The following is a 15,457-nucleotide window of genomic DNA, read 5'->3' on the forward strand; positions in this document are numbered from 1 at the left end:
TCAGAGTGCGAACCATCTACAGTCTCTTCTAATGTTTTTAATATTGAAAATATCAATTGACAATCAAGAGGCAAGCATTCATTCAAAATGTATTATTCATTGTTTATTTTGATTAGTTTCTTTCCATTTCAATTAATTTGGATTTTTGGATTAATACTTAACATTGCAAAAAAAGGGATGCACTGATATTAAAATTTTGGCCGATCGGAGGCAATAACCGATCATTTTCTTTATATTTGAAAGCTGATAACCGATATATTGGCTGGTAAATCTAAATCCAAATTTTTATATAATTTTTGAGAGCCTGATTACAAAAACAAAAGGCTCACCATTAAAAGCCACGTCTTAAGCACTTCACTTCAACATAAATCATACACATACAATACAGTTTGTTATAGTTCTTAATATGTAGCGATGATCACTGGTGCGCTTTACAACCGCATTAATTCTTAACCAAACGCATCCTATATGAGATAGGTCATGTACATATATATATATATATATATATATATACAAAATAAACATAATATTACAATTTACAATTGCACAAAACAAGAGGCTGTGAATTCACAAGCGAACGTATAGTCATGATGAAGGTGTAACTTCATTGTGGATGCGCTCTTCCCGTAACTACGTGCTAAAACATGGGGGTATAAAGAATTCACAACATTATTTTACAGTATTGTTTTAATTATTATTTTATGTAGCCTATATGACAGACTTGCACTGCAAATGTTCCTTTTCGAAGTGATTCCAATCATATTTCAAGCAATTCAAACCATCATGGCAAACAGCGCGCATCTGAAGTGTCTCAGCTGAAGGAAATGATTTATCGGCTTTATAGTGGCCAAATTATCTTATTGGGTCGATAACTATAACATTAGAAATTATCATATATCGGCCGATACAGATATACTGATATATTTCTAAAAAAGGGTAATAAAAATTAACAAATAAATAACTGTAAATGTCATAAGTGGTGTAATGAAAGGGGACAAGGGGCTTTTCAGGCACTAATAATTAAAAAACATGTACAATTTATATTATGTCGTTACATGGTGTTTCAAGGCTAATTAAAATCTTTTCCATGCCAGAGAAGTCAAGGAACAGGTTTTTCACCATATTTTGATAACTACCCACCTGTTTAAGGCCGTTTTCCAGGTCCTTTCTCTTATAAAAGTAGAAAGAGCCATTTTCATAGAGTTCCCCAGGCCAGTCTTGGCGTCGAGGTCTGTACGCCACATCGATGTTCGGAGAAGTCGGATTCTTACCCTCTAATAAACCTTCAGATGTAGTTCAAGCTTTTATTATGACTGTCACTAAACATAAACCCTTTTCATAGAAACAGGTTTAGGGGCCATAGAGATTTATAATATGATATCAAAGTATATTTAATTACAACATGCTGTTAAAACAGTGATCATAAAGGATTGTGCATAAACATCAAATGGAAAGTCCTTATTTGCCTTATATTCATACAAAGCAAAAATCTGCAATTGTCTCCTTATTGGAGTTTGAGATGTTTTCGTGATACTGTACCTTTCTCGTCCACCTCCTCCCACCGAAACTGGTGTCTGCGCACCACTGAAAACACATAATCAAACCCCTGTCCCGTGATCATGTGTAGGGCTTCTCTGATATGATGAGGGTGCAGACATGGAGACGTAGCCTGAATATGACAGACGATGTCCACCTCTAAAACACAGCCACAAAACAAATGACAAATACAGTAAAGATGGAGGCCTTTCTGGGCCGTAAACAGTTTTTAATAAGGGCAAACCTTAAATATTTTACATCTTTTAACCGTTTGTAATTGCTCTATATTTCAGTTCTTCCTCTTTAAGTTCCACAAATTCATGCTGCTTATGAAATATCTCATAATTTCAACAATGTTTCTTTATTAAATATAATTTTCTCTGCAAATTATAATTCATACTTTTTGCTTCCTAAAAATATATTTTTTAGGACACACACACACACACACACACACACACACACACACACACACAGAGTGAAATGCACGCAGCACACACACACACACACACGTACACACACACACACCCACACACGAATCAAAAGATCAAGTTTGAAAGGTTTCTAGGCACATTTTTCGTTTTGTTGTCAACATTTTAATAACTTCAACCATAAAGGTCAATAACAGATCTTTTACTGTAACTTGATCATCCATAATTGTGATGTGCAAAATGTGTTTTACTATAAATCTATAGATCAATTTTGAAAGGTTTATAGCTTAGGCACATTTTTGTTGTTGTTTAAAATTATAAAAAATGAAAAATGTATTGAATTGTATTGAATGATTTTTGTTTTATTAATAATTTAATTATATATTTAATAAATGAAATATTTCAACATTTATTTAATGCTCATTTTGAGCAATTTGACCCTCCATAATTATTTTACACTTGACATTTTTATTTCAAAATGATACAATTTGTTGTATTATACATTCTTCACCCATGCATTATTTTATTTATTTTTTAAATTATTTTAAAAATCTATGTTATTCGTGGTGCTTAAGAAAGGGAAGCATTACTATTACTATCTCACATGCTTCAGTTTTCTGTACAAATTTCAGCACCTAAATCGTCTCGCACCGTTTGTCGCAGACCCAAGAATGAGGTGTTAAATCTTGCGGCTTATTAAGGGCAACACTGCTTTGACTTTTATAAGCGATCAGGCGTACGATGTTCGCACAGAGTGCGAAAAATCCCATAGACTTGGTTTGCATGTTCAAAACGTCTACAAAGTCCCCTATATATGCATGCACAAATAACACTTTTTTTTCATGCATACATTTTATTTTTAAATGATTTGAAAATATTTATTAGCCTATTATGCATTTATATATATATATATATATATATATATATATATATATATTTGGGGGGGGGGGGTTCCATAGTTATTATGGATTATTATTATATATGGGTTATTATGTTGTAATATTTCCATGAATTAGATGTACATTTCAGACATCTTTGCTAAATTAAATGAGTGAAATCATTCAATTTGATTTCACAGTGTTTCTATTATGACATATCTTCATACAAATTAATTCTTAAAATTGGGCAATTAAATATATGTAAAGAGTAATTTTACCTTTCAGACAAATCTCTTTTACTGGGATTCTGCTTTGTCTGCAACCGGTTATTCAATAATTATCAGCTAAATTGTCAAAATAAAATTGTATATAAAATAGTTGATTTAGTATTTTACATTAATGACACTTTTAGAAAAATATAGGTTATATATATATATATATAAGAATTATATCAAAAGTAATTTATACATTCTGTCAAAGTGTATTTAGGGGGTGCTTCTTAGGCCATCTTACCCCTCTTTTACTATTTTACATTTTGTGCTATAACAACTAAATTAGCAAACGTTTCTATTTATTACCTATAATAACACATTGGCTGATTTTTCCAACACATACTAAACTTATAATACCTAAATATGTCACAGTTTAAAAGTAAATCCACATTGTTCTTAAGGGGCATCTTCCCACATTAGTTGGCATTTCAAAACCTCATATGTCAGCAAGTTAGATCATTTTTTAGGCATAAAATGAATGTAAGATAAAGGTCTGTCTCACCGGGTCTCTGTCGGATGAACTCCTGGATGGTCTCCAGAGAGCTGGAATGATCTCTGGAAACTTTAGGACTGCGACGATGAACTTTCGCACCCCAGACTTCTGCGACACGCTCAATTTCATCATGATCTGTGGAAACCCACACACTGCCACACAACATCAGTCATTCAAATAATAAATAACTCAATTTTACTTACAAAAGACAAATTAAGACTAAAAGACTATTTTTATCTTAGTTAAAAGACTAAAACAGACTACATGTAGCCAAGAACAAGCGTAAATAAACGTGGCCAATAGCCTATTTCATGTATTTCCCAGTTTAATTTTAGTTTGTTTCATACAAAATAATAAAAAAGTATAATGAACATCAAAAATCATATTAAAGCCATAATATTAAATTGTTTAAGAAAAGCTCAAATGTAGTTGCCTGTCAACGACTCCTGAGTCCAAGGCAGCTCTCAGCACCCATCCGATGAGAGGAACACCGGCCAGATTCTTGATGTTCTTCAGAGGGATTCCTTTACTGCCACCCCGGGCCAGAATCAGAGCCGCCCGGTGAGGGAGTCCAGAGGACGGGGAACCGACACCCGAACTCACCTGAGCCTGAACCTGTGCGAACCCGTGGCTCTCCATCGCCCTGAGACGCAGTGAGGGAACGGAGAAGTGAGATTCACGGGATGCAGATTGGCAATAGCCTAATATTAATTTTATATATTCACTAGATTATTAGTTTGATAGATTTAAAACCATATGCTTAACGATCAGAGTCGTTTTACATGCATGGCTTCCTCTCTGACAAATAGATCGTCTTTAGGCTATCTGCCAGAGCGACCGGTGCTACTTTCACATCTATCACTCCGCGATATCTGATCGTTTTAAACGTATCTATACGTTACAACATGTCTTGTGTTTTAAAACCGTCACAGTGAACATAAAACTCCTGATAGATGTAGTCAATAGAAGTTGAAGAATATCCAGATAAAGCAAGAAAACAAAAAACATCCCTAGAGGAAAACAAAAACAAATCTGTAGCCTGTGACACAATGAGAGTGAACTTAAAATATAAGACAAGTAACTTAAATTGTTTAATAATCGACATTGTTACTAAATCTATTTTAATTGCTTAGTTAATTAATAATAATATAAACAAATATTGTAATTGTTGCAGTGTTGAACTATGTTTCTTAGCGGAAGCTTTAAGATTATAACCATGTAACGCCCCAGACAAATAATTGACAGAAATGGAACTTCCAGGAGGAAAAAAAACAGAACAACATTTTTATTCAGAGGCCCAAACTAAGCACACATAGCCTATTTAATGTGGTGCAACCATCGATATGGCCAAAAACCCTATCGAGAGAGGGAAATATATTTGTTTCACATCATCATTTATATTTCACACTCACCACACGAGAGCAGCAGTGTCACAGTTTTTGCTTAATCAAAACAGAACAGCGTTTATGTGCTTAAAATAAAACAGATTTATATGATCAATTAACTTAACTTTTACTGTATTTCCTTAAATTCTGTGTATCATTATAATTTTTACTTTGACATGAAACACCCTGCAGTTATGGGTTATTAAAGTTATTATAAATGCAAATTTTTGCTATGTTCACAATGTTTACAAAATCCCCTAATAGATGCATGCACTAATAACAGATGCAAATGTTTAATATGAATCTCATCATACACATTTTGCACACTTTTGTTCACCATGTAAATCTATAACAACAGGTTTAAGTAAATACTCCTCTCGAATCCAGGTGTCATATCCATACTCTCAGAAAGCACAGAATTTGAATTCTGCTAGTTTTAGTTATTGACTAAATAAAGGAGTCGGTTGAAAGACAGAGATCTGCTCTGATCTCCACATGAAGGACTGGAGCTCAGAGCTGTTTCTGATGGGAAAGAGAATCAGTTGAGTTCAGTGTCAGAGGCCGTGGCCTTCACCCTCTTCTCTGATGTAAACTTCAGGTAACAGCAACACCAGCTTTTTTTATCCTTCTGACTCGATCAAAACAAGTGTTTCTGTCCATTCTCTCACTCTGTTGCAAAACCAATCAGTTCCTCACGATGGTTCGTGATCCATTCTGTCCAAAGGTAGAGGACCTAAAGTTGACATAACTTGACATAACTTGTATGTCAACTTGTACAATAACTTGTGCCCTAGTTATTGGCGATTCTATTACACGGAACGTGAAAATAGAGACACCAACCACCATAGTCACATGTTTGCCGGGAGCCAGAGCGCCTGACATCAAAGCAAATTTGAAAGTGCTGGCTAATGCTAATAGTAAATTCTCTAAGATCATTATTCATGTCGGCACTAATGATGTTCGACTCCGCCAGTCAGAGATCACCAAAATTAATATTAAAGAGGTGTGTGAACTTGCAAGTACGATGTCAAGGACTGTAATTTGCTCTGGCCCCCTTCCTGTTCGCAGGAGTGATGAGATAGTTAGTAGATTGTGTTCGCTTAACGGTTGGCTGTCTAGGTGGTGTCCGCTTAATAATATAGAATTCATAGACAATTGGAAAAGTTTTTGGGGCAAACCTGACCTGTTGAAAAGAGATGGTATTCATCCCTCCTGGGATGGTGCTGCTCTTCTCTCTAGTAATATGGCTCATAGTCTTAGAGCTCAAACATGACAATCTGGGGCTCAGGTCAGGAAGCAGACAGACTGGCTAAACCGACCGTCTGCTAGCGGCCTCGCGTCACCAAGGTCAGATAAATCCCATCACATAGAGCCTCTTTCACCTAGCTATCATCATATAGAGACTGTGTCTGTTCCCCGAATTTGGAAATCCAAAAAACGTTTAAACCTATCTAAGGTTAAAAATTTAATTGATGTTCAACAAATAAAAAACAGCTATATTACAGATGAGCAAATGCTAAAGCTTGGGTTGCTGAATATTCGATCGCTTACTTCTAAAGCACTCGTTGTTAACGATATGATTTCAGATAATAACCTAGATGTGCTGTGTTTGACAGAAACCTGGCTAAAACCAAACGATTACATTACTTTAAATGAGTCCACCCCGCAAGATTACTGTTATAAACATGAGCCTCGTCTGAAACGCAAAGGGGGTGGTGTTGCTGTAATTTATAGTAATAGTTTCAAAACCACTAAGAAATCAAGTTTTAAATATAATTCTTTTGAAGCATTGGTGCTTAATGTAAAAATATATAGTGTAAACGATAAATCACGTTTGAGATTTATGCTGGCTACTGTATACAGGCCACCAGGGCACCATACAGACTTTATCAAAGAATTTGCGGACTTTCTATCAGAATTAATATTGACTGCAGATAAAGTACTAATTGTTGGTGATTTTAATATACACATCGATAATGAAAAAGATGCATTGGGATTGGCATTTAAAGACATTGTAAATTCAATTGGAGTTAGACAACACGTGTCAGGACCTACTCATCGTCGTAATCATACTCTAGATCTAATATTATCACACGGAATAGATGTTGATGCCGTTGAAATTCTGCAGCAGAGCGATGACATCTCAGGTCATTATCTAGTCTCGTGTAAATTACATTTAGCCAAGGCTGCAAAGCCGACTCCGTGTTACAAATATGTGAGACCTATCACTTCTGCCACTAAAGATTGCTTTATTAATAATCTTCCTGATCAGTTTCATCATCTCAGCATCCCGGATAGCTTAGAAGAACTTGATATTGCAACAGAAACTTTTAACTCTCTCTTTTCCAGCACTTTAGACACAGTTGCTCCGTTGCGCTTAAAGAAGATTAAAGAAAATAGTCCAACGCCGTGGTACAACGAGCACACTCAGGCCCTTAAGAGAGCAGCCAGAAAAATGGAGCGCAACTGGAAGAAAACAAAACTAGAGGTATTTCGCATTTCATGGAAGGAGAGCTCAATTACTTACAGAGAGGCTTTAAAAGCTGCTAGATCTGCTTATTTTTCAACCCTATTAGAAGAAAATAAACATAATCCTAGGTATTTATTTGAAACGGTGGCTAAACTAACGAAAAATAAAGCTTCAAGCACCGAAGTTTCCAAGCAGCACAGCAGTAATGATTTTATGAATTTCTTCACTTATAAGATTGATAATATCAGGGACAAAATTATAACTATGCAACCGTCTACTACAGTATCGCATCAGGCAGTGCATTGTAGTCTCCCTGAGGAAAAATTTGATTCATTCGTTGCTATAGGAGAGGAAGAATTTACTAAACTCGTTAAATCATCTAAATCTACAACATGTATGTTAGACCCTATACCAACTAAGCTACTGAAAGAGATGCTTCCAGAGGTCCTAGATCCTCTTCTTAATATCATTAATTCATCTTTGTCTCTAGGATACGTACCAAAAACCTTTAAGCTGGCTATGATTAAACCGCTTGTTAAAAAAACGCAACTTGATCCTACAGAATTAGTCAATTACAGGCCGATCTCGAATCTACCTTTTCTGTCAAAGATATTAGAAAAGGCAGTATCCTCACAACTGTGTTCCTTTCTTGAAAGAAATGATATCTGCGAGGATTTCCAGTCCGGATTTAGACCGTACCATAGTACTGAGACAGCTCTCGTTAGAGTCACAAATGATTTGCTCTTATCATCCGATCGTGGTTGTGTCTCGCTATTAGTGTTACTCAATCTTAGTGCTGCATTTGACACCATTGACCACAACGTTCTTTTAAATAGATTAGAACATTATGTTGGCATTACGGGAAATGCACTAGCATGGTTTAAATCATACTTATCTGACCGTTATCAGTTTGTAGCAGTAAATGAAGAGATGTCTCATCGATCACAAGTTCAGTATGGCGTACCACAAGGCTCAGTACTAGGACCGCTGCTGTTCACTCTGTACATGCTACCATTAGGAGATATCATTAGGAAACATGGCATTAGCTTTCACTGTTATGCCGATGATACTCAGCTCTATATTTTCTTCAAAACCTAACGAAACATCAATTTACAAAATTAACGGAATGCATAGCGGATATAAAAAATTGGATGACTCGTAATTTCCTACTTCTAAATTCTGAAAAAACAGAGTTTCTAATTATTGGACAAAAAACTTCCTCACGTAATAACCTAGAATACTGTCTAACACTTGATGGCTGCTCTGTTAAGTCTTCGTCGTCGGTTAGGAACCTGGGTGTGCTCTTTGATACCAATCTTTCATTTGAAAGTCACGTGTCTAGTATCTGTAAAACTGCATTTTTCCATCTTAAAAATATATCTAAATTACGCCATATGCTCTCATTGACAAATGCGGAACAATTAGTTCATGCGTTCATGACCTCAAGGCTAGATTATTGTAATGCCCTACTGGGTGGTTGCCCTGCACGCTTAATAAACAAACTACAGCTGGTCCAAAACGCAGCAGCTCGAGTTCTTACCAGAACCAGGAAGTATGACCATATTAGCCCGGTTCTGTCAAAACTGCATTGGCTCCCTATTAAACATCGCATACATTTTAAAATATTGCTGATCACTTACAAAGCACTAAATGGTTTAGCTCCGCAGTACTTGAGCGAGCTCTTAACGCATTATAGTCCGTCACGTCTATTGCGATCTCAAAATTCCGGCCAGTTACTAATACCTAGAATATCAAAATCGACTGCTGGCGGTAGATCCTTTTCCTATTTAGCACCAAAACTCTGGAACAGTCTTCCTACCATTGTCCGGGAAGCAGACACACTCTGTCAGTTCAAAGCCAGATTAAAGACACATTTCTTTGACCTAGCTTTCACATAATACATTATAGACTTCTATAATTTAATGTTAGGCTGCATATATTAGGTCAGCCAGAACCGGGAACACTTCCCATAAATCCTGATGTACTCGTTACATCATAAGAAGAATGGCATCTACGCTAATTTTAGTGTCTGTGTTTATCCCAAGGTTTTCCTGCAGCCTGCCGGATCCAGGCCGTATCCAGATCTGACGAAGGACCTTCGCCTGGACCGATGACAACGCAGTGCTGAAGTGCCAACTAGTCTCTCCCTATGGAGGATCCCTCTACCACTATACAGATAAGGCGTTGTCGGGAAAATTCGTTTCGCGTTCCTACCCCAAAGCAACAAAATAAAATAAAATTCTCACAGGTTCGCGTTTAAAGTCTGTGTAGAGGGAATGGTGTCGTCTTAGCGGCCCCTAATTTAATAACAAATGATCGTTGCGACGGAAGCAAATCAATCAAAACTAACTAATGGAAATAACTTAACTCTGCTATAAAGCCAAAACAATCTCTGTTACCTTAAATTATACGCTTATCTCTGTAAAGCTGCTTTGAAGCAATCTACATTGTTAAAAGCGCTATATAAATGAAGATGACTTGACTTGACTTGACATAACAATCTCCTCTGGAGGAGGCTCGTATTGTTCTAAGTCCTGCCTCTTCACAAGATTTCACAAACACTCTTGGGGCCAAATCATGAAGAATTTTATATATTAAACTAACATTCGAAAACAAAACGAAATTTTCAAACGTTAATAATTTATATTTCTTCACAATGCTACAGTAGTGGTACCACTAAAAAAGACCTCCCAATCAAGAAAACGGTTGTCCAAATGCCTAACAATCGAAGTGCAGCTGTCCAGCGAACACTAAATCTCAAAAGGAAATTTCACACAAAAAAATCGCTCCTTTCATGAAGAGTACAAAAACTTCATGAATGACATGCTAAGCAAAGGTTACACAGTCAAGGTGCCTACATCACATTTAAGTTGTCAAGATGGTCAAATTTGGTATATTCCTCACAATTAGGTGTACCATCCACAGAAGAAGAAACTGAGAGAGGTGTTTGACTGTGCTGCAAGTTTCCAAGGGATGTCTTTGAATAGTGAGCTCCTACAGGGTCCAGACTATTTTGTATTTTGTATTTTAAAGCCTTTGGAAAAAATCAAATGTAATTTGTATTTAAATACATTTAAGATGAGTATTTTTGTATTTTCAAAATACATAAAATACTTTTTGCCAGTCAACCTCTTTATCAGGGTATTGATTTTGTGCATCAACTAGTTCAAACATTCAGCAATGGATCAGCGATTTTTTCTTTTCTTTTTTCTTTTTTATAAGGTGAGAATGTCATGATCAATTCTACTTGTTGATTAAAGTTAAAATAAAATTCACTTCAGTTAACATAATAAAAGAGCACAGACAAGTGGGAAAATAGCATAAGCCAGTCTTGACCGGTTGTTGATTTTTATCAACTAGCTTGTCAAATGTGTGTAAAGCATTACTGCATGTTAGGGCTGGGTGATATGACACTTCACATCATAGCGATGATATAAAGTTTGAATTGATGGAACTTTTTCTAAATTGTTTACGTAGATGGGCCTATTTGTGGGGTAAGCAAATTTATCCGTGCAGCTTTCACTTTCACGCCATACACTTTCTAATTTTAATAAATTTATAGAAAAAAAATAAACTTTACATAAAATAAACATAAAATTACTTTAAAAGTATTAGACTACCTGCAACAACAACAAAAAAACAAAACAAAACAAAAAAACACCTCAAAAGAGTTTGAAATTCAGTTTTTTGCTGTGGAATCAAAACTGATATTGAGAATTGTGAAACCATGATATTGTTACTGTGAAGTAAAATTGAGATTTTGGTCATATTATCGCCCATCCATATTCTTTGCTAGATAGCAGAAAAGGTTCCCACAGTTTTACATACAGTATGATTTTTTTAGTGTTCACCACAAGTAATATACTACATTGTAACCAGAAATAAGTATATAAATGGCTGCTATTTTGCATAAGTTTATTTGTAATTGCCAGAAAGAAAGAAAGGATGACAGAGAGGGCAGAGATGAGGTTAGGAATGAAAAGTCAGTACGCCTATGTAGTTTCTTCATTCACTGTGACCTATACCTGCACTGGATGGCCAATTTCACATGCATATTGTGTATTTTCAAAATACAAAATACTGTATTTGTATTTAAATAAATTTTTTCACACAGTATTTTGTATTTGTATTTTAAATACATTTCTATGTATTTATGCCCATCTCTGAGTACAAGTTGGTTGTTCATCTCTTTGGAGCAAAGTAATTTCCAAAGCTGTGTTTCCACTGCAAAAACGTTCCCCAGGAACAAGGATCTTTGGGGTGGTACTCCGTGTCTTTCGACCGCAGTAACCAGGGTCTAAATGTAAAAACGTCCCCGTCTGAAAGTCCCTGCTTGCGAGGTAGAACTTATTTAAATTTCAGGAACTTTCAGGGTTGGGACTTGGGCGCTGAACGTGCTGGTTGGTTGAGTTCACGCAGCATTTTGATTGTTTTTTTTTATTTACTTTTTTGCCACCCCAATAAAATCACTGGGTCTTACCTGGCCACCCCTGAAAGTAATAGCCTAGGTTAAAATGTAGCCTATGCTAAATATATATGAGTAGGCCTACAGTGTATAGGGTCATTTAACTGTTTATGAGGAAGATGGCCTGAGTGAAAAAATGTTCTTGTGCCTGGCTGTTCTGGTGCTCAGTGATCTGTAGTGTTGACCAGATGGCAACAGGGGAAGTGGCCTGGTTGTGTATTATTTATTACCAGACACATAAAGTGTTATTTATTATCTAGGGAATGTGGGTGAATGATTTCTCCACCCAGATTTCCCATCGGGTTCAGTTGCTCATGTGAATTCGCCACGTTGACCAACAGGCAGCTGTTGGATGTGAAAATGACTTCTGTGTGAGGTGTGAAAGCCTATTAACTTATCGTTTATTGAATTGTTGTATAAAATCAATACAACTGGATTCATTGATGAAAAAAAGTTAAAAAGAACAGCATTTATTCAAAATAGAAATCTTTTCTAACAATATAAATCTTTACTATTACTTACAGTAACACATCCTTGCTAATAATGCAATCTTTTAACAATTTCTGCTCTTCTGTGTTGGACGAAGTGGCTCCTTTAAAGATAAAAACTAAGCCCATCTGTAACACCTCGCCTTGGATGACGGACGATGTGCGTTGTCTAAGGAGCCGTACGACTGAACGTCTGTGGAAATCCACCAGGCTTGAAGTGCACCGTCTGTACAGTATCTTAAGGAACTTATGCAGGATTTGAATAATTTAGTTGCGAAATCTAGTGCTGCTTATTTTTCTAATCTAATCTCTTCGTCTAAGCGACTGTATTCGCCCACCTAGGCCTATTACCATTGAGTCTTTTAAACCAATCAGCCTTCTTGATCTGCTAAATTTGACTAATAAAATGAATGTGTCCTTTTGCCCACAGGATATAATACCATCTTCATTATTCTCAAAAGCACTCCCTGCCATTGGCCCTGGTATAGTAGCTATTGTCAATTCCTCACTGGCCACAGGCTGTGTCCCATCCTATTTTAAACATGCCACTATTAAACCTATAATAAAAAAGCCTAATTTGGACCCAACAGTTTTGAAGAACTATCAGCCAATTTCAAAGGTGCCATTCTTGTCCAAAATCCTCGAAAAAGTTGTGGCTAATCAACTTACAGCTGTTTTAGAGGATTTGGAGTTGTATGACAAATATTTCAGTCAGGTTTTAGGAAAAGACACTCTACTGAGACCGCCTTGGTGAGAGTCTATAATGACCTTCAAATGGCTGCGGACGCAGGTCTATGTTCAGTGTTGGTACTTCTAGACCTTAGTTCTGCCTTTGATATTGTGGACCACACTGTAAAAACTAAAGGAGCCTCAAATATCCTGTCGGATACTCAAGGAACTTAAAAATGTAATTTAAGTGCCTCAAAGCTCTTTCTCCTATAGTAGGGTTACTGGAGGAGCATTGACAATATTTGAGGTTCTTGCTGGAACTTATGGGATCCTTTAAGCACTTTGTATTTAGTTCAGAGGTTCTGGAGTCACCTTTTCATTACCATGAGACCTCGAAGTGCTTTGGGGGAAAATAGAGGACCTTGAATGTGATAAAAGGGTTATTGGAAGATCTTTTAACATTTAAGTGGTTCCTGGAGGATCTCTTATGTTAAAGCCAGCATCTGGAGGAACCCAATGGTTCAGTGAGGCCAGAATGATATTATTATTATCCAATTATTACTTAAGTTTGATTCAGTATACATACCCAGGTGAAAAATACGTAGGCTACTATTAAAAATGTACTTCAGTGTGTTTTTAGTAGGCCTTCAATACAAATATAACCTACTTTAATGCATTTTAATACATTTAACAGTAGCCTACGTCTTTTTCACCTGGGTAGCTTACATTTATTTAGTAGCTATAGGCCTGTTTTATTGATTAATTTAAACCTTAAACAACAACACTAAATAATAATAATATTAATAATAAAAATTCATTAATTATTGTTGAATAAATAATAGTAATAAAATAATATTTTTTACTTCTTCATAAATGATTATTTGAAGAAGAAGAACCAGGAGGATAAAGGTTTTATTCAGTCACGAAACTGCTGCTATTCCTCTGCTGTCGTCGCTTCAGTGATGCTCGCGCTGCTCGCGCGCAACAAAGCTCAGCTGATCGACGTCATCGACTTTGAAAGTAACGGCTCTCCTCATCAAAGCTTCCGCTGTTTGTTCGGCTCTCCGTTACAAGGTTTGTAAACTCGCCAAAGAAATATAAATACTCACTATATATTCAAACACACTATATATAAACTAAATGTATTATACATTACTACGTTTTTACAGTGTTTACCACTCGTTTATTGTACAGTATCTGGTATGAAGGTTTTAGCCGCGATGCTAACTACGTTGATCTAATGAACAAATGGAAACTATTTACTTATTGTCTTAGATTGATTTAAATTTAGTCATTCAATTCAACATATTCTGTACAACTGTGTCTTCAAATTGCTGATATACAGCCTAACTAATTTAGCTGATTCCTGCTGTCATCATTGGCGTTTGTTATGAATAACAAAAGCAGGTTAATATAAGTTAGTTTGGTCTGTTTTTGTTTAGCCTAACTTTACTTAATACAGGTGCCCTCATTCTCTCACATACCATTTTGAATCCATTTAGTGGTCAATAAATATTATGTTGTGAATAACCAGCTTTGTTATTTTGTTTCCCCAGAACAACCAGTACAATGTTTCAGTGGCAACATTGAATTACAGTAAGTACCTGCACCACATGCAAGTACTTTATTACTATGAACTCTGTGTGCAATTGTATTGTTTGACTGTGTACTTGTTTTTTAATCAGTTATTCTCTGAAAATCTCAAATCTCATTCATGTTACATCATGTAATATCACAGGTTTGGACCCAATAATGCTATGCATGTTTTATAGGCTATACCTTAATCATATGGATTTGAATATAAGACATTTGAACCCTAAATTATAACTTCAAGTTTGGTCTTTTTCGGAAAAAAAGGGAAAAAGCTATTAAATGGCTTCATAAGACTTACAACACAAACCATAACACATGAGTTGTGAATTCATTGATTATTTTTAGGATATTTTCTGGGACATTTTTGGAGCTTAACCATTTTTACATAAATTGTTGCATTGAATTAAACTAGACAAGTGTGCATAAGAATGGTTACATGAATGATTTACACAATTTTTTTCTGCTTGTGTTTCATGCAGTGAAAGCGAATGGTGACAGGGGTTGCATTATGCCTGAGATCTGCTTTTGGATTCCACAGACAGAAAGTCAAACAGGTTTGGAACGTCACTAGGCTGAGGAAATTATTTAAATTTCACAACTATCACTTTAATAACCTTACTAATAGTACATTTTGTACTTTGCAGGGACCTCGGTAAGCTGAAATACAAGTTTGAAGTTTGAACAAGAATAAAAATCCTCCTGTAGACCTGAAAATCATTGAAGTGCCTGGACCATCCACCAGAAAAGAAGAAAAACAAACAAAAAAAGAAGCTGATGCAC

At 35.8% G+C, this 15,457-nt stretch overlaps 1 protein-coding gene and 1 long non-coding RNA gene across 2 annotated transcripts in view; one reads left to right on the top strand and one right to left on the bottom strand.

Moving 5' to 3' along the window:
* LOC307151284 (N-acylneuraminate cytidylyltransferase B-like) overlaps nt 1-4,407 on the bottom strand; it is a gene marked incomplete at its 3' end in the record, with an annotated part of 48,017 nt that extends 43,610 nt beyond the window's left edge. The window contains exon 1 of the mRNA XM_079859236.1: nt 4,211-4,407. Coding sequence (XP_079715362.1) covers nt 4,211-4,246 — 36 coding nt within the window. The 5' untranslated portion in view covers nt 4,247-4,407. The remainder of the gene's footprint in view (nt 1-4,210) is intronic.
* Nucleotides 4,408-14,636: 10,229 nt separating this feature from the next.
* On the top strand, nt 14,637-15,457 carry LOC307151264. The gene is made up of 3 exons (XR_013819858.1): nt 14,637-14,680; nt 15,157-15,231; nt 15,322-15,457. It is a non-coding gene; the product is annotated as an uncharacterized lncRNA (long non-coding RNA).

This window comes from Squalius cephalus, assembly GCF_949319135.1.
Source record: "Squalius cephalus genome assembly, chromosome: 23".
Taxonomy (NCBI): domain Eukaryota; kingdom Metazoa; phylum Chordata; class Actinopteri; order Cypriniformes; family Leuciscidae; genus Squalius; species Squalius cephalus.